This window comes from Leopardus geoffroyi, chromosome C2, assembly GCF_018350155.1.
Source record: "Leopardus geoffroyi isolate Oge1 chromosome C2, O.geoffroyi_Oge1_pat1.0, whole genome shotgun sequence".
Taxonomy (NCBI): Eukaryota; Metazoa; Chordata; class Mammalia; order Carnivora; family Felidae; genus Leopardus; species Leopardus geoffroyi.
In genome coordinates, this window is record NC_059333.1 from 87,604,108 (window position 1) to 87,624,907 (window position 20,800).

General features: G+C 40.4%; 1 protein-coding gene across 2 annotated transcripts in view; it reads right to left on the minus strand.

Moving 5' to 3' along the window:
• Positions 1 to 9,858, minus strand: part of ACTL6A (actin like 6A) — a 29,964-nt gene extending 20,106 nt beyond the window's left edge. The window contains exon 1 of one of the 2 annotated variants that reach the window (XM_045502890.1): positions 9,621 to 9,858. In XM_045502890.1, coding sequence (XP_045358846.1) covers positions 9,621 to 9,645 — 25 coding nt within the window. In that variant the 5' untranslated portion in view covers positions 9,646 to 9,858. Of the gene's footprint in view, positions 1 to 3,878; positions 4,005 to 9,620 lie in introns of those variants that run through there. The other variant, XM_045502891.1, reaches the window with a different exon arrangement.
• Positions 9,859 to 20,800: the final 10,942 nt, after the last annotated feature.

A 20,800-nucleotide genomic window follows, 5' to 3' on the forward strand; every position in this document is an offset into this window, starting at 1 on the left:
AATCATTAAAAATAATAAAGAGCTATTATTTATCTCCATTAAATTGGCAAAATCCATCTGATAAGACAAAGTATTGTCAAAGACATAGGGAAAGAGGAGCTCCTACACATTTACTAATAAAAGTTATAAACTGATACAACCCTAACGCTCAATTTAGTCATACACACTAAAGTTGAAAATGTTCATACACATGGTAATGCAAACTAGTGTAGCCACTCTGGAAAACAGTATGGAAGTTACTCAAAAAATTAAAAATAGAACTATCCTACGACCCAGCAATTTATCCAAAGGATACGGTATTTATCCAAAGGATACAGGTATGCTGTTTTGAAGGGGCACATGCACCCCAACGTTTATGGCAGCACTATTGACAATAGCCAAAGTATGGAAAGAGCCCAAATGTCCATCGACAGATGAATGGATAAAGAAAATGTGGTATATATATGTATGTACACACACACACACACACACACACACACACACACACACACACACACACACTGGAGTATTACTTGGCAATCAAAAAGAATGAAATCTTGCTATTTGCAACTACGTGGATGGAACTAGAGGGTATTATGCTAAGTGAAATTAATCAGCTAGAGAAAGACAAATATATAACTTCACTCATATGAGGATTTTAAGATACAAAACAAATGAACATAAGGGAAGGGAAACAAAAATAATATAAAAACAGGGAGCGGGACAAAACATGAGACTCTTAAATATAGAGAACAGAGGGTTGCTGGAGGGGTTGTGGTAGGCAGGATGGGCTAAGAGGCATTAAGGAATCTATTCCTGAAATCATTGTTGTACCATATGCTAACAAACTTGGATATAAATTTAAAAATAAATATGGGCGCCTGGGTGGCTCAGTTCGTTGGGCGTTCGACTTTGGCTCAGGTCATGACCTCGTGGTTTATGAGTTTGAGCCCCTCATCGGGCTCTGTACTGACAGCTCAGAGCCTCGAGCCTGCTTCGGATTCTGTCTTTATCTCTCTGCACCTCCCCTGCTTGCTCTTTCTCTCTGTCTCTGTCTCTCTCTCAAATATAAAAAAATATATTTTTAAAAAATTAAAAAATAAAAAAAAATTATTTTAAAAAGGAAGAACAAAAGTGGGAAACTCACAGTACCTTATTTATAGACTTAAAGTTACAGTAATCAAAACACTATGTTACTAACATACCATGATGTAGATCAGCGGACATATAAGCCAACAAAATAGAGAATTCAGACACACACACACACACACACACAGAAAATGTACACACACAGAAATTACACTTTTTATTTTCTCTACAGAAACTCTCTCACACATATCACAAGGAAACACGTTTAAGAATGTTCATTAGCTATGTGACCTTCGGTGATTTCTAACCTCTCTGCCAAAGTTTTCTCGTATGTAAACGTGCATAACAGTTTCTAACACATAGGATGTTATAATAAATAAATGTGTTAAATGCTTTAATGCACATAAGCACTTACAACAGGAACAGCACATAATAATCACAATAAGTGGGAGCTGCCATTATCATTATTATCACCACACTACTTGTCACAGGAAAAGATAAAAATAATCTAATGGCCTCTCGGTAGGGAAATAGATAAACTATAAATTATTCATACCGTGAAATACTGTACAGCAGTTAAAATGAATGATCTAGATTTACATATCAATATGGATAAATCTAAAAAAAAAAAAAATGACTAGTTTGAAAAGCTAGCTACTATGGGCGCCTGGGTAGCTCAGAAGGTTAAATGTTTGGCTCTGGTCATGATCTCAGTTTGTGAGTTCGAGGCCCATGGTGGGCCGTGTGATGACCGTGCGGAGGCTGCTTGGGTTTTTCTCTCTCTCTTTCTCAAAATAAATAAATAAACTTAAAGAAAGAGAAAGAAAGAAAGAAAGAAAGAAAGAAAGAAAGAAAGAAAGAAAGAAAGAAAGAAAGAAAGAAAGAAAGAAAAGAAAGAAAGAGAAAGAAAGATAAAAGGCTAGTTACTATACATACATACACATTGCGATACTATTTAATTCATTATGGATACACACACACTTAGTACTAAAAATATGCATGGGGCCTGGTAATGCTGCATACCCAACTTCGGTTCTGTGGTTACCTCTAAGGAGGGAGAAAAGGGAACTCTATATGAATAACATTCTATTTCTTAAACTATCTCAGGCAAATATGGTGAAATATTACATCTATCACATACAAACTTACATATATGTTTCATTATTAGTATATTTGTAGTACTAAAAATTGAGTTTTAAAATAAAGAAAAACCAATGATTATACAGATATTCATAGTGAAGAGATGGTATCTTTACAGAATAATAATCTCATTTTTATTTAAATAAAGAGCCACCTATTTTTATTCCTAATTTGAAAAGAAGTTTCTTCATTTATTATACTTCCCATTCTCGATACAATTCTCTGATCCAAATTATTTTGTCTGAAAATAGGGGTCCTTAAAAGCAGAACACTGCATTTGTTTTCACCATAGCACGTATATTCAAGTACAAACAGTAAAGTTAACAAATGACTATAAATTAATAAACTTTAACACTGACTAATTACAATGTTGGGTAAAAAAAAAATACCTTAACTAAATGAATTAATTGCCAGGTTAACCAAAATATTCAACTCTCATTCTCAAGGATCAAGGCTCTTAACCTTTTCTGTATCATGGACCCCTTTCACAAAGCTCTGGGCTGAAGTGTTTCCCCCTAAAATCCGTACATTGAAGTCTTCACCCCTAGTACCTTAAAATATGACTATTTGGAGATAAGGTCTTTAAAGAGGTGATTAAATTAAAATGAGATCATTAGGATATGCCCTAACCCAATATGACTGGTGTCCTTATAAAAAGAGGAAATTTAGACACAGATATGTACAGAGGGAAGACCATGTGAAGACACAGGGGGAGGATGGCCATTCCAAACCAAGGAGAAAAACCTCCGAGGAAAACAACCCTGCCAGCACCTTGATATCAGACTTCTTGACTCCAGAACTGTGAGAAAATTAATTTCTGTTATTTAAGCTACCCAGTCTGTGGTACTTTGTTACAGCAGCTATGGAAAACTAATACAGATACATTAGGAAGTTTAGGTCTCCCTTCTTAGAATGTTCTAAAGTAGATTATAAAAGAAGCCAATTATACCAAAACATAATTCTACCTGTGGACTCCCTGGGGAGGTGAGGGACCCCACACTGGAACCCCTCCCTTAATTTACCCTCTCGTAGGTAATCTGCTCCACTCCTATGGCATCAACTTCTACCTCAACTTCTACTAATAATTTCAAGCCAAATCTTTCTCTCAAGCCCTCACCTTTATCTAGATCCATGTCTCAAACTTTTTTAAAAAACCATCACAAATAAGATTTTTTATTTGTTACCATTAAATGTCTGGATTTTAAGAGATTCTTGGACTGATGGCTCATATCCATCAGCTCGTTCAACTTTAGCAATGGACTCTAGGGGTGCCTGGGTGGCTCAGTTGGTTAAGTGTCTGACTTCAGCTCAGGTCATGACCTTATGGTTCGGGAGTTTGAGCTCCATGTCGGGCTGTGCTCACATCTCAGAGCCTGGAGCCTGCTTTAGATTCTCTCTCTCTCTCTCTCTCTCTCTCTCTCTCTCTCATTCTCTCTCTGTCCCTTCCCCTCTCTTTCTCTCAAAAATAAACAAACATTAAAAAAAATTTTTTAAAAACAAACAAAAACTTTAGCACTGGTCTCATTTTCAGTAGCTTTTCCTTTTAAAAGAAAAGTGAATTACTACCTTCACCATGAAGCTCCATGAGCTCCCAATTCAAACTTGGGCTTCTTCAGCATTTTTACTTTTCTAACAAAGACATCATAGAGTGGAAAAATAGATCGGCAAACCTTGTTTAGATCTTTTCTGATGGTGTCTGGAATCAATTTATTTACCACTTCTTTCAAGTCATTTGTCTGCACACCTCAGGTCATAATCTCCATCATCATTTTCTGGATTTGGTGGACCTGTTGGTACTGAGCATAAGAGGTCTTCCAAATTGGATTGTTGCCTGTTTCGGTAAAACCAACACAAACTAAATGAAGCAAATAACCATCGGCAACCTTGATCTCAACAGGAGTTTCAACCATGGTTTGCCATTTTTTTGACCATGAAGCACATTTTGTCATGGGTAAAATCCATGGCATGGAAATTAGTCAGGCAGTTTTTGCCCTGAACATCCTCAGTATTAGCTTAAATTTTCTAAATGCCAACTTCATCACTCTGCAGAAGGCTCACTTCAAAAACATGACCCTTAGGCAATCAGATACAATTTTGATTCCTTGAGTTCTTGTGACTAATGTTTTTCCAATATTTCTTATACTGAACACAGGTGGTGCTTTTACATCATACCAATTTTTCTTAGAAAACAGATCAGGAGCGTCTGACTGCAGCTCAGGTCATGATCTCACAGTCCATGAGTTTGAGCCCAGCTCCAGGCTCTGTGCTGACAGTCCGGAGCCTGGAGCCTGCTTCGGATTCTGTGTCTCCCTCTCTCTCTGCCCCTCCCCTGCTCATGCTCTGTCTCTCTCTGTCTCAAAAATAAATAAAAACATTTTTAAAAATTTTTAAAAAGAAAAAGAAAAACAAAACAGATCAACCACTTTCTTCTTGACTCCCTTTCTGCCACCTTTCATAAGGCACTTGCTCTTGATGACCGCCATGATGCTACTCAGAGAGCCAAAAGGCCATATGACAAACTTCTTAGTGTACAACATTGATTCCTCCTGATGTCCCATGGTTACCTCATATTCAACATATCTGAAGCACTGTCTTCCTTTCCCCATCCTACTTAACCTAATCTTAGCAGTGCTATCACAGTTAGTGGCCTAATCAGCAGAGACAAAAAACTAAGAATTGCGAATTCCTTCATATTTTCATACCCCTCACCAAGTTCTGCCAAACATTCTGCTAAATATTTCTCAATTCCCTTGCTCTTTACTACCATTGCCCCTGTCTTGAGTCAAGCTCTTATCTCAACAGGGAATTACTACAATTCCCTGTAAGTATTGTATTTCCCATCTCTTCATTTTTTCCATCCACCTTACAAACTACTGCACTGTGATCTTTCAAAATTACAACTCAACATATTGGTACATAAATCCTTCAACGAAAAGAGAATCATCTGGTGGTTTCCCATCATCTACAAAATAAAATTCAAGTCATTTCACCCAGTTGATATTCAAGACCTAGCAAAATCTGGCAGTAATCTCATTTCCCACTTTACACACCAGTATGACTGGATAATGTTGTCTCCTAAACACACCACATACTCTCACTCAGCTAATTTTTGCATATGCTGTCCTTCTCCACTCTTCTTCCATCATCCCTACAACCTCTCTTGTAAAGTCCTCTGACTCCCCAACAATGAGTTAGTAACTTTCTTCTCTGTTCTACCTTTGTACCTTCGACATATCGTCATTACCGAACACACTTTGTTGAATTACCCTTTCTCATCAATATAAAATTTTATAAATAAGATACACCATCTCTTCTTGCACCAAGAAAAAAAGCATGCTGCCAATTAAACTCTGCCACACCATCAAGAAATATTCCATGTCGGGGTGCCTGGGTGGCTCAGTCAGTTAACTGCGGACTTTGGATTAGGTCATGATCTCACAGTTTGTGGGTTCCAGCCCTGCGTCTGGCTCTGTGCTGACAGCTAGGAGACTGGAGCCTGCTTTGGATTCTGTGTCTCCCTCTCTCTCTGACCCTCCCCTGCTCGTGCTCTGTCTCTCAAAAATAAATAAACGTTAAAAAAAATTTTTTTAAAGAAATATTCCATGTTAATTATACTTAAAATTAAAAAAAATTTAATATGTAAAATAGAAAAACTTCAAAAAGAAAAGAAATATTCCAACTTCAGCTCTTTAAATATGGGGAGGGGGGAATGTACAACTGAAGTAAATAAAATGCAGTGTCTATTTATTTGACTGCCTCACCTGTAAGACGGAGCTTCTTGGAGACAGAGGCTATACCTACCCGGTAAATTTTTTTATGAAATGAAAATCTAGGGGTACCTGGGTGGCTCAGTTGGTTGAGCACCCACTTTGGCTCAGGTCATGATCTCACGGTTCATGAGTTCAGGCCCTGCATTGGGCTCTACGCTGACAGCTCAGAGCTGGAGCCTGTTTCAGATTCTGTGTCTCCCCCTCTCTCTGCCCCTCCCCAGCTCACACGGTCTCTCTCTTCTCAAAACTAAACATTAAATGGGGCGCCTGGGTGGCTCAGTTGGTTAAGCATCCGACTTCGGCTCAGGTCATGATCTCATGGTCCAGGAGTTCGAGCCCCGTGTCGGGCTCTGTGCTGACAGCTCAGAGCCTGGAGCCTGTTTCAGATTCTGTGTCTCCCTTTCTCTCTGACCCTTCTCCATTCATGCTCTGTCTCTCCCTGTCTCAAAAATAAATAAATGTTAAAAAAAAACAAAAAAAACAAAAAAACAAGAAAAACTAAACATTAAAAAATTAAAAAATAAAAATCTAATAAATCAATTATGTTCCTATCTTAATGAGAGGTAAACTAGACACAGAATTTTAATGTAAGACTCCTGATGCTTAGAATTTTGCATCTGCTTTTTTTTCCTTTTTCACAGGTATAGGTCTATCTCCTGTACCTCGTGTTGTTAAAAACTAGAACCAATGAACACAAAATAGAATGGCAAAGGGACATAGGAGACTTAAACCATAACCACAGAGGTCTGGATATTTAAAAACCAGGATACAATTTCTAATGGATAAAAGTCCTCAAGAGTTGGATCCCTTATCTACTAAAAACACAGTTTTCACTTTTCTGAAGATATTGATGCTTTTCTGGAGTAAATGGCTTCCAAGTTTAAAGGTGTGGTGGTTTTTCTGGGAAAACATGAAACAATGGTGGCAATTTTCTTTTTTTTTTTTTAATTTTTTTTTCAACGTTTATTTATTTTTGGGACAGAGAGAGACAGAGCATGAACGGGGGAGGGGCAGAGAGAGAGGGAGACACAGAATCGGAAACAGGCTCCAGGCTCTGAGCCATCAGCCCAGAGCCCGACGCGGGGCTCGAACTCACGGACCGCGAGATCGTGACCTGGCTGAAGTCGGACGCTTAACCGACTGCGCCACCCAGGCGCCCCAATGGTGGCAATTTTCTAACCTGGTCTTAAAACATTCCAAGATAATACTGAAGGCTAATAACTTTGGGAGAAAGTGGGAAGATCATTTTTTGTTTGTTTGTTTGGACAGGGTACACCAACTCATGGGGATGGAGATTTTGAGAAAATTTTAAGGTTAGAGATCTGGGGGTCAGGAGTGCAGGAATGATGAAACAATTTATCAAAGATGGCCTGTTTATTTTTATAATGCAGAGTTTGAAGTAAAGGAGCACCATGAGAGATAGTCACAGGAACAATGAGTAGGTCCAGAAACCAGTTAGAAAGTATAGAAATCTGGGTAAATTATGCATTATACCTAACGCTAAAGATCAATGTCAGATCTAGTCAGAAATCATTATTAGAATAAGACAGCCATAAATTTTAAAATTTAAACTTCAAAGATCTTTTCAATAAGCAAGTCAGTTAAAAATACAGCTTCTTAAGTTAATTATACAAAACCTAGGAGAGAAGTTTGGTTTCTTCTCACAATACACCCTTTGGAAAATGTCACCCAATATAAATACTGACCATACAGTGGTAGCACAAACACAAAATCATACACTTATTTTCGTAAGTTTTAAATATTTTGTATGTGGAATAGGCTTTATGACATATTCCCCTCCTAAGCAAATGAGAAAAAGAACGTTTATTCTGAATACTTAAACCATACATGAATATGCTGTGGCTATACAACTGAAAAATGACTTATGGAGAAACAACCAAAAAACTTTTTATTTTTAAAATAGGAAAGGGTTTTACTGAAATGCCATCTTCTTCAACCCAGAGATTCTTGTTCCCCATTTCTTAGGAAGTTCGATAACTCTTGGCCAGTTCATCTTTTCCATATTACTTTCTTATTCCATAATACAGGGACAGCATTACCATCCCCTATATGGTTGTTATAGATTGGACTAATGCATGTATTAAATGCAACACATGAAAAGTCTCTGGGAACAGTTCTTAGTACACAGTATGCACTCAATAAATGTTTGCTGCTGGTATCATTAATATCCATTTCTGCCTCAGTCATATTAAACAATGCCTTCAAAGGAAATACTCCCAGACAGCCTCTAAGTCTTGGATCAGTGAACCTAAAGGTCAGAATAGAGTCAACAGCTTCCGTAAGGCAAAGGCACAAAGATCCAGGACTGCATCTTCAGATGAGGAAGAGGTAAATCATGAAGATCCACTAGGCTTTCTCCAAAGTAAAAAATGGGAAACTACGGACGCTCACATGTGAGAAATCAAAACCAAGAACATAAACGGGAAAGAAGGGGCTGAGGGTCAGCATATTACTTCAAAGAGACTCTAGCTACACTCCAAAAACTCCTAAGAACTTTGAAAACCCAATTTCTATCCCCTACCTGTAAAATGCCATCCTCTTCAGAAACAGTATCCATCCTTACTAGACACAGTAACAAAAGCAACACTTCAAATCTGTCTCCTTGTTCTGGAAACTCCTCAAACACAACACAAACCAGAATCATATACACCAGTGCTTCCTCTACCTGTCTAGCAAGAATGGAAGCTCTGATTCAGTATATGTAGACTGGAGCTTGAGAGTCTGCATTTCTAAAAAGCTTGCAGGTGATGCTGACTCTGCTGATCATGGACCACACGTTGCGGAGCCACGTATAGCATCATCTCATTGAATCTTCACAACCACACCACTGGGCAGGAATTATCTTTCCCAAAATGAGCCCGAAGTTGAGAAAAGTTAAGTAACTTGCCCAAGGCTAAAGCGCTCAATACATGGTGGGGCTGAAAGTACATGCCAGGTCTGCGTAACTCCCAGACCCGTGTCAATCTTTCCACCACACTACAGCCTGCCCAAGAAAAGCATCTGTAAGTTACAGGTGTTCCCATGGGTAACTCTAGAGAACCCAGTCAACAGGCAGATATTACGGAAAGGTGTGAGGCTGCTGAGCACGGAACGAGGAGGCTGCGTCGGGAGTGGCCGCCACTCCTCCAGGCAGTGGTACCTCTCTTGGCTCGCTTTACCCTCCAAGGGACTTTGCGGAAACCTTCCGTCCACGCTTGCAAACTGCTGGAACCTCCCAAGTTTAAACACGCGCGCGCGCCCCGATGTCGCAGACTTGTGGAGACAGCGGGGGAGATGCGACCCTGCGGCTGGCCACTCAAGCCGGGGTTCTGCGGGCCGACCCCCTTGGATGAAGTGCCCGCCCAGCCCGAGGCCGGAGCGCACCCCCAAAACCCTGCTCCTCCGGGGGGCCGAGGCTGGAAGGAACCGCAGGGGGCGGCGACTCCGGGCGCCCAAGGCTCTCAAAAGAGCCGGGTGGGCTCCGGGGGCGGGCAGAGCGCGGGGCGGGGATGGGGCGGGGAGGCCGGGGTCCCGAGCGGGGGAGACCGGAAGAGGCCGCCGCGGAGGGGAGGGCTGGGGGCGGCGGTTACAAAACCCACACGCTAAAAAGGCGCGCTCTCTCGTCCGGCCGCACTCACTCACCTCCCCCGTACACCCCGCCGCTCATGGCTGCTGTCCGCGCGACTCCTACGCTAAAGGCTACCGGGCGAAGTGACTGCGACGGCCGCGAGTGTGGGTCCCGAGAAGCACTAACCCCCTACCCCCTTAACTTCCACCGCCACCCCCCTCGGGCAACAAAGCCGCGTCCACACACCCCGGAGCTCAGTCACACTTGCTGTCTGCTCTTATCAGCCAATCACAAGAAGCCCAGGCACCCTTTAGCCAATCAGAAAGAGGTTGTGCTGCATCCCTGCCGCGGCACAGCCAGTTTAGCCAATCGAGGGCAGCCATGGAGGCGGGGAAAGGGTAAAGCGACGGAAGGAGGGAAGGAGTTGGGTTGCGGAACTGGCCCCAGGCGGGAGGGGTAGCTGGGGGGCGGAGCTTCCTGAGTGGGCGGAGCTTCCTGAGTGGGCGGGAGAGTGCGGCAGAGGGAGCAGCAGAGGGAGGAGAGAGTCCGAGGGGAAGTGTCCGGGCGGGTCTAGGGGTGTGGCTGGGCGCCGAGCAGGGGTGGGACTCTGGTAGAGGAAAGTAAAACCCTGGAAAAGAGTCTGGAAATAACAGTGTCTCCACGCAGCGACTCCCAGTTTTGGGTTGTGGGGGATGCAGAACTTTTTTTTTTTCCAGAAAAAGTATGTTCAGCTAACTTTTATGTTAAAAGCTCAACTTTGGAGTAGGGGAACAGTAAATCAAATAAACCTATAGGATCCTGCAATTTTTTAAATGGCTAATAATAATTAGAAGAAGAAAGAGATGACATATTTTCCCAACTAAATTTAGGTAGCACTTTAAAAAAATATTTTTTTCTTTATTCCTTAAAATATTTGTTTATTTAGGGGCGCCTGGGTGGCTCAGTCGGTCCATCGTCCGACTTCGGCTGGGGTCATGATCTCGCAGTCTGTGAGTTCGAGCCCCGCGTCAGGCTCTGTGCTGACAGAGCCTGGAGCCTGCTTCCGATTCTGTGTCTCCCTCTCTCGCTGCCCTTCTCCCGCTCATGCTCTGTCTCGCTGTCAAAAATAAATAAACATTTAAAAAAAATTTTTTTAAATGTTTATTTATTTATTTATGTGACAGAGAGAGTGTGTGGTCCCTGAACAAGGTAAGGGCAGAGAGAGAGGCAGACAGAGAATCCCAAGCAGGCTGTTCGCTGTCAGTGCAGAGTTGGAGGCAGGGCTTGAATTCACAAACCATGAAGATCATGACCTGAGCTGAAATCAAGAGTCACACCCTTAAACAACTGAGCCACCTAGGCGCCCCTAAAATTATTTTTTAAAGTATTATTGATTTTTTTAATGTTTATTTATTTTTGAGAGAGAGGGAGGGAGACAGAGCAGGAGTGGAGGAGGGGCAGAGAGAGAAAGACACACAATGGAGAGCAGGCTGTAGGTTCTGAGCTGTCAGCACAGAGCCCGATATACACCCCATAAAAGTATCATCGCTTTTTTTTATCCTGTGAGACAGGTGTCAAACAATCCTCATCCAAGCAAGTACCTGATTCTAAATATATACCTAGCCTGTCTATTGTTCTTAGTCCTCTGTTTTTACCAGCCCAGTCCAGGTCACTGATATCTCTCCCTGGAATTGGTCTGTCTAAAGTCTAGACATATAGGCTGCTCTTAGCCCTAGGAATAACGGAATAAAGTCCCGTAAGTTTCAGTGCCAGCAGCGCGGCAGAGTGGTAGTAGGGTGAGGAACAAAGCTAGTGAGAAAACAGTCCCATTCACTTAATAGTATAATCTCAGTGTATCTGATCATTTAGGAAATTCCCATTAACCCAATGAGATAATGCAGAGGTCAGCAAATTATAGCCCCATGGCCAAACCCAAACTGCTTTCTGTTTTTGTATGGCCTATGAGCTAACAATGTTTATTCCATTTTTAAATGGTTTTTAAAATTATTTTTAGGAATAATATTTTATGACATGTGAAAATTATATGAAATTCACATTTCAATGACCATAAACTAAGCTTTACTAGAGCACAGCCAAGCTTATTCATTTATGGCTGCTTTTGGGGTATAAGGCCAAGTTGAGTAGTTATGACAGACACTAAGCTGGAGAACATGTTTCCTATCAGACCCTTGTAGAGTTTACTGACCCCTGAGATAATGCATGTAACACATCTAGCACAGTGCACTAAGTACTCTATGTTAATTGTTGCCCCCATGATTATAGCTTTCAGTATATAGATACCTATCAAATCCTCAAAATATTCCCATTTCCACTCTGTGGTTTTATGCTGTTTGACTAATAGCTTTCATTGTATAAATACCTATCAAATCCTCAAAAATATTTCCATTTCCACTCTGTGGTTTTATGCTGTTTGACTAATAAAGCCAATGAGCTATAAAACATGTGGTACTTTGGTAATAATTAAATGTTGAAGCAATACTATTTGTGTTGAATATACACGGTAATTCATTTAAATCAGTTTACAGTTTAAATGCATAGTAATTCAATATACCAACTTAAATGCATAGTAATTCAATATACCAACTTAAATGGATTATGTATCTTGATATCTCTCATCAGTATTATCTACAACCTCTCCCATCCATGGAGAAATAGAGTTGGGTTGAAGAAAGTGGGACGCTGGGGTGGCTCAGTTGCTTAAGCATCTGACTCTTGATTTCGGCTCCAGTCATGATCTCACAGTGTACTAACAGTGTGGAGCCTGTCTCTCGTTCTTTCTACCTCCCCTGCTCACTCTCACTCTCTCTCTCTCTCTCTCTCTCTCAAAATAAATAAACAAAAAAAAAAGTAAAAGTAAAATATTTGTCCTACAACTTCAGTGTTTGTCAGAAAACAAAACAGTTCAGTAGGGTTAATGAGGACCATACTGCTAGCCTTCAGGGAGGCCTGAGATGCTGTGAATGTCTCCACCCATAAAGAACACACTGGAGTGCAGGAGAATCTTTCGTATGACAACACAAAGAACACAGCTTGAGAAAATGCTAGAAAGTCATGCTTAGTTGTTTTTGTTTATAATAAGGGCTTGGCTTTATTTGATAATTCGAAAAGATATTAGAAAACAGATCATTCATTCATAATTTCAGGTCAGCTTGTTCTCTTGATGTATCACGGGACACATTACTTTATATGATAATAAACCATTGTAATGAACTTCAAATGAACTGAACTTCAGAGTCATCTGGTATGTCAGGATTAATGACATGTTAATGCAGATAAAAGTGCACACTTAAGTCTTTCATTAATTTTAATCAGCAAAATTGTAATAGGGCACTAAGATTGTTGGCCCTAAAGTATTGAATTGCTGGAGGGACTGTTGAGGAAGGAAACCTATTCAGTATCCCAAGAGAACAATGTCAGAGAACTGCACATGCTTGGTAATAATGACATTGTTTCTTTCGTGGTAAGACTTATACTGTGGCAACTTGTTTTCTTCCATTCTTCATAATTAGGAAAGCTGGTAGAAAATACATTAAAAGGAAAATACTGACCCAACAGAATCTACTTTGTGAAATATAAAATATGTGAGTGTTTGTGTGTGTGTGTGTGTGTGTGTGTGTGTGTGTGTGTGAATATTTCTCCTCTGTAGCCTAACATGCTTTCCCTAAAGTCTTGGCTGAGCCTACATTAACATTACTGAGAGCTAGTTGGATTAAAAAGCAACAACAACAACAGCAACTCAAGATTATTGTCGGTGCCAATTTTTAAGGGCATAATGTACCAAAACAACCAATGCTTACAATTTTCCCGCCTGAGCCAGCATTCTCCTTCTATCAACCTAAAAATAAAAGATATTGAAGTAACATGTATGTAAACTTATTAGCCTTTAGTAGATGCTCAGTGGTTGCCTCTGAATCCAGATCAATAAAAATAAGCGCCCTTTTAGAAATCCTTTGTAATCTCCAAGCAGCAAGAATGTCTTCTGAGTGAGGACCCAGTGTAACACTTGATTTTGCCTCACTGGGTCGCTGGTCTTCCATTCTTGTAATGCTGCATCAGCCTGCCCAAGACGCTCTACCTCACGCCTTTTTTCACCAGCTCTGGCAGAATTCAGACTATGGAATTACAGCACTCATTACAAAATATTACCGATCTCATCCCATCTCCGCCTTTATCAGTCTCAGAGTTGAAAAAAACTTCAACTTACAAATGCAAGCTAGGAAACAAATTCAGGAGATTATCATTTGTTACAAATAATGACACAACTTATGTCCATTTAGAGTTATTTTATTCACGCAGCAAAATATATGACATTAGTAATTATCAAAAACTGGGGCAACTGGGTGTCTCAGTTGGTTAAGCATCCAGACCGGCTCAGGTCATGATCTCGTGTTTGTGGGTTCAAGCCCTGTGTCGAGCACTGTGCTGACAGTTCAGAGCCTAGAACCTGCTTCAGATTCTGTCTCCATCTCTCTTCCCCTTCCCTGTTATGCACTGTGTCTCTCTCTTCCTCTTTCAAATGTAAATAAACATTAAAAAATTATTTAAGTAATTATCAAAAACTAATTTCACTGTAAGCAATTTTGTTTGGATGGATCTGTGTGTGCGTAAAGAGTACCACTCTCTGTTTAGTGAAATTCCAAAAATGTGACATGAATGCAAGCACTACTGAGATAAAGGATAAATATCTGGAGCCTAGAGCTTTTCACCAATAGAAATATGATCAGTCAGGGGCGCCTGGGTGGTTCAGTCGGTTAAGCGGCCAACTTTGGCTCAGGTCATGATCTCGCGGTCCGTGAGTTCGAGCCCCGCATCGGGCTCTGTGCTGACAGCTCAAAGCCTGGAGCCTGTTTCAGATTCTGTGTCTCCCTCTCTCCAACCCTCCCCCATTCATGCTCTGTCTCTCTCTGTCTCAAAAATAAATAAACGTTAAAAAAAATAAAAAAAAAAAAGAAATATGATCAGTCAGACTGATACATCTGTTTTCCATTAGAATAGTAAGAGATCTGCTAACCATTTCAGATAATATGACCTAGCTAGACAAAGAAGCAAATGAAAATATATGTGGTTATAGCTTGTACCTTTGTAACACATTAACAGGTTTGTCATGATATTCACAATGTGATCCTGAAAAGACAAATAAAGGAAAGAAAAGAAGATGAAGTGCTAGATACTCTGGATTTCATATGTGTTTGTTATTTCATAATCGCTTTTAAAATCTCTTTGCTCACTTGATATGGCTCTTTTCAGAAATCACAACACGAGCAAACATTGTCCACATTTAATCAATTGGTGGTATAAAGTGGCACCACGCCACCTGGGGTCACTTCTGGGCCAATCATGGATTTCCCACTGATCTAGGTCAGCGCCAGAGCCATGTGATGGGGCTGTTACCTCCGCCACGTAGCAACACTCAAATGAGTCCAAAGTTCTTGTTCTGTATTGTTTCTTTAAGATCCTTGAAACTATTTTTGGAATACACAGAAGAAATGCCTCTGCCATATGGTAACAACGACTACAAATTACTGACCTCCTAATAAGTGCTATCATAGGAAACACACTTTATATTTTCTGTGTAATCCACACAACTTCCCATGTGGGTTTTTTCATAAGAGGCCCAGAGATTTCAGCAAGTTGCCCAACATCACACAGCCATTGAAAGAGTCAGAGGGCACCTGGGTGGCTCAGTTGAGCGTGGAACTCTTGATTTCCTCTCAGGTCATGATCTTGCAGTTGGTGAGATAGAGCCCCACGTGGAGCTATGCACTGATAGCACAGAGCTTGCTTGGGATTTTCTCTCTCTCCCTGTCTCTCTGCCCCTCTCCTGCTCGCTTGCCATCTCTCAAAATAAATAAACTGAAAAAAAAAAGTCAGGATTTGAAACTATGATTGCCTGATCCTACCAAGCATGCTGTTCCTACTTCCCAAGACACCTTTTCCTTTCTACTTCTTCTACGTGTCCGGTAAACTTTAAAAACAAAAACAATTTTAATTTTTATTATATATACCTATGTTTTTATTTTATTTTATTTTTTTTTTAATTTTTTTTTCCAACGTTTATTTATTTTTGGGACAGAGGGAGACAGAGCATGAACGGGGGAGGGGCAGAGAGAGAGGGAGACACAGAATCGGAAACAGGCTCCAGGCTCCGAGCCATCAGCCCAGAGCCTGATGCGGGGCTCAAACTCACGGACCGTGAGATCGTGACCTGAGCTGAAGTCGGACGCTTAACCGACTGCGCCACCCAGGCGCCCCTATACCTATGTTTTTAAAATTAAAAGGTACAAAAAGTTATACAGGAATGTCTTCCTTCCACCTGGATCCCTAGCTGCCCCATTCTCTTCTTCAGAGATGTTCTATGCTTCTATGAGTAATTATGTAGATATATCTCTCCCCTCCTCACAGTTTTCCTGATACAAATGGTAACTCACACTATGATGAGTTCTAAAAGGCATTCTCTTGGGAAACTAATTCTGAGATGTTTACTTTTGAGCACTTTTGTTTAAAATAGTAGTCTATATACACAGCTTCAATTGAATACAAAAGAGTGAAAAAAACAAGTCTCTCTCCCTCTAATCCTTGAAATTCCTTGTTTCTCCATCCAGATTGACCCACTCTTACCAGTTTCTTTTGTAACCTTCCAGAGACAGTTTTTTTTAAATCAAAGCATATCTTTGTATCCTTTCCCCTACTCTTTTTTGCTTATTTACACATGCAGTAGCATACTGAACACGTTTCGCACCTGACTTTTTTCACTCAACCATGATACCTTGGAGATCATTCCATGTCAGTATGTATAATTCTATCGTATTCATTTTAACATCAGAAAGAATTCCATGATATGTATATACCATAATTTATTTCACCGGTTCTCTACATACGGACATTAAGTTGGTTCTAGTCTTTTGCTGGTATAAAGAATGCTTCGAGACTATTCTTTACTGTATGCGTATGTGAGAGAGTTTTTATGCAGGATGAATTCCCCGAAGTGGAATTGCTGGGTCACAGGGTATATGCCTTTTTTTCAATGGTCATTGCCAAATTACTCAGAGATTGCACAATTTACATTCATCCATTAACATGTTTGGGAATATACTTTCCCCCCAAACCTCACCAGCGCAGAACTTTATCAAACTTCTGTCACAGTGGAGTTTCTATGTTTCATTCATTCATTCGTTAGCAGTTTAGGCAGAGCCCCTAATTATACCAACTGTATCATTAATGGTATACCAGATCCAGCAGTACATTTGGCGGGCTCTAGACTCTGGATGCCAAAAGCAAGCTGAATCTTTGATCACCTAACTTATTGAATACCTGCCCTAGGCCAGGCACTGAGGATACAAGGAGAAATGAGCAATGGCTGCACTCAAGGACTATAACAGTTCCCACAGTGTATGAAAATGGCTGCTAACACATTCCAGTTACTACTTGGAGAATGGATCCCAAATGTTCACTTAGGCTTAGGCTTAGGCTTCACCAGAGCTCGCAAAGATGTGGGTGGTGGTTGTGCAATCCTTCCATTTAAAGTCTTTTATCTCCACTCTAGCATATGAATAAGACAGTTGCAAAGAAAAGAGAAAGCATTTGGCACACCTAATGGGAGGTACTCACATTTAATTGCAGTATGCACTCTGGCTCTAGCCGGGGAACAGCTTATAGAGTCTATTTTGTTGGTAGGTGTGAGAAGGTGTTTCTTTTGTTCTGTTTTTCTGTGTGTGGAGGGGAGGGCTTAAAGTTTTCTAGAAAAAATATATGAGAAACAGAGGAATTGTTAATTACAAAACCATCAGTCTAGGGGCGCCTGGGTGGCTCAGTCGGTTGGGCGGCCGACTTCAGCTCAGGTCATGATCTCGCGGTCCGTGAGTTCGAGCCCCCCGTCGGGCTCTGTGCTGACAGCTCAGAGCCTGGAGCCTGTTTCGGATTCTGTGTCTCCCTCTCTCTGACCCTCCCCCATTCATGCTCTGTCTCTCTCTATCTCAAAAATAAATTAAAAAACGTAAAAAAAAAAAAATCAAAACCATCAGTCTTTGCAGATAATTCAAATAACTGTTGTCTTCTGGCTCTACCTAAACTGACTATAAGAAAACCTATATTTAAGCTTACCATTATGTTTGTTGATTTCTGATAAAAATGTCAAAAGTGCCCATATGCAGATGGAAAAACCCAAACAGCGAAGAATTTGAGCATTAAACTCGGTCATAATTAGCCTATTGTACCTAATCAGTATGATGAGTTCTGAGCCTTGAGTCCAGCCTCTCTTTCCCACCCTCCCTTTTCCTCAGATATAGCTTATACAGAATCACATTATGCTACTCTGAGATTACTCACCTTATCAACTGTCAGACGTTGATAAAGTCACACAGGGATTAAAAAGCCTCTGATTTCACTGCGTGTACCATCAGTGGTGCACCAAATCCGGGAGTACATTTTTGGGACTCTAGACTCTGGATGACACAAGCAAGCAAAATAATTCACAAGCTAAACCTTTGATCATCTGGTATCATTCTGTCAGCTGTTAGAAGCATCAAAGTTATTCCTACTGTGCCAACTGGGCTATAGTAAGAAACATGGAGATAGCAATGCTCTGGGTAACTTTTTGGTGTCTATTCCCTGGGACATCTGAACGAAGAGATTCTGAAGGATTTTAGAATCCTTCTGAAAGGTTATTGAGTAACACTTGACAGTAACCTTTGTGAATGTGGTTGCTAGTTTTTCCCAAGAAGTCTTATTAAAAACTTAACCTAAAAATGGTCTACTTCACATCATTATCACTATGATCATAATCACAACTATTAACAAACATTTATTTTTTTTATGTTTATTTTTGAAAGAGAGAGAGAGACAGAGTGTGAGCAGGGGAGGGGCAGAGAGAAGGAGACACAGAACCCAAAGCAGGCTCCAGACTCTGAGCTGTCAGCACAGAGCTAAATGCAGGACTCGAATTCACGAACTGCAAGATCATGACCTGAGCTGAAGTCAGACACTTAACTGACTAAACCACCCAGGTGTCCCTTAACTAACATTTATTGAACTGTGTTTATTGGAAACTGCTGACCCTGAAGATATAACAGGAATAAGGCAAAGAAAATCAGGGGGCACCTGGGTGGCTTAGTCAGCTAAGCGTCCAACTTTGGCTCAGGTCATGATCCCACAGCTTGTGAGCTCAAGCCCCATTGTGGGCTCTGTGCTAACAGCCTGGAGCCTGCTTCAATTCTGTGTCCCCCTCTCTCTGCCCCTACCCTGCTTATGTTCTCTGTCTCTCATAAATGAATAAATATTTTTAAAAGAATAAAAAAAAAAAAAAGAAAATCAGGAAAAAATATACACCTTGAGAAAGCATATAGTGCAGATAAAGATTGAAAGAGAACACAGAGAAATAAAAATGGCTGTACATAGCTAATAGAGTTATATGTACATTTTTAATGTTTTGTTTTGCATCATAAATTGTTTTTTTAATTTTTTTAATGTTTATTTTTGAAAGAGAGAGAGAGAGAGAGAGAGAATGAGGGAGGGAGGGACAGAGAGAGAGGGAGACAGAGAATCCAAAGCAGGCTCCAGGCTCTGAGCTGTCAGGACAGACTCTGACCCAGGGCTCAAACTGGTGCACCTAGAGATCATGACCTGAGCTGAAGTCCAATGCTTATCCAACTGAGCAACCCAGGCACTCGAGCATCATAAATTGTTTTAAGTGTTATTTAAAAAAAAATTTTTTTTTAATATTTTATTTATTCTTGAGAGAGAGAGTGAGAGTGAGAGCGAGAACGAGAGCAAGAGAGAGAGAGAGAGAGAGAGAAAATGCGAGTGGGGGAGGGGCAGAGAGAGAGGGAGACAGAGAATCCAAAGCAGGCTCCAGGCTTTAAGCTGTCAGCACAGAGCCTGACACAGGGCTCAAACTCACAGACCATGAGATCATGACCTGAGCCAAAGTCGAATGCTTAATCGACTGAGCCATCCAGGCACCCCTAAGCATTATTATTTTTAAAAAGTCATTTAAAATCTTACACTAGGAAAATCATTTTACAATCCTAAATTGGTATACTAGTCTCCAGGTTAACATTTTGGTACATATTATTTCAGGCTTTTTTCCTTTGCACTATCTCTTTATCTATATAAGGGTATACATACATAATTACAATATTTTAATATTAATTACTGTTCTGAAACATGTATTTTTTTGCTTAATGTAATTTAAACAGGCTTCCACTGTATTATATATAGATTTACCTAATTTTTACAAAAATTATTGTTTAGAAAAGGGATCAGCAAACTATAACCTGTAGATGGACCACATGTTTTTATAAATAAAGTTTTGTTGGAACACCCCATGCTCTTTTGTTTCCTTATTGTCTATGGCAAGTTTTGTGCTATAATTGGAGAATTGAGTAGTTGCAAAAGGGACTTCATGGCCCACAAGCCTAAGATATTTATCTGGCATCTTAAAAAAAAGAAAGTCTTCAAGTTTCACTGTCAGGATATTTCATAATTTAAGTAATTGTCTTTTGATTGACATTTTAATCATTTCTAATTTTCTGTAGTTATAAGCATTCATAAAACAATAGTTTTATGTTGAGTTGTAAATATCTTGGAAGTCTGTCTGCATATTTGTGAATATTTACTGACATACAGAAGTTTAAAAATGTCTTACATTGACATTGATATTAGTCCATCAGTCTTTTCCTTTATGATTTTCGCCTTTAGTATCATGCATAGAAAGGTGGGTAGTTTACTTTTGTTAAAATAGTCAACCCAGAACTACTAGGAATGGGGGTGTGTGTGTTTTTGTTTGTTTTTTTCAGAATGTCTAACCCTCGGCTGCATTCTTCAATACTTGGATGGGTCTGTTTTTCCTCTTTCCATTTACATCAGGAAAACCACTCAAAAGCAAAGCAAGCAGAGGATAGCTGCTGCCCAGGGCTCAGCTGCCCTGTCCTCATTGTGCTCCAACTACTGGCAAGTGAGTTGATGTTTCCAGGCTCTGGCTGAACTCCTTTATCTCCCTGCTAACTCTGAAATCTGACTGGCACACGGAAGTACCCTGACTGGGGGCCTGCCTGGCCTGGCTGTCTCACACTTGGCTTCCCCATTACTCTGCCTGTGCCCCTGGCTAGCCAGGCATAGCTCAGCTCTCAGTGTGCAACCTCTGGGACTCCATACTTGCTCATGCCTTCCAATTTGTCTCATACCCTTAACTGCAACTTTGTTTTTTTTTTTTTTTTAATTTGAGGGAGAGAGAAAGAGAGAGAGAAGGAGCATGCAA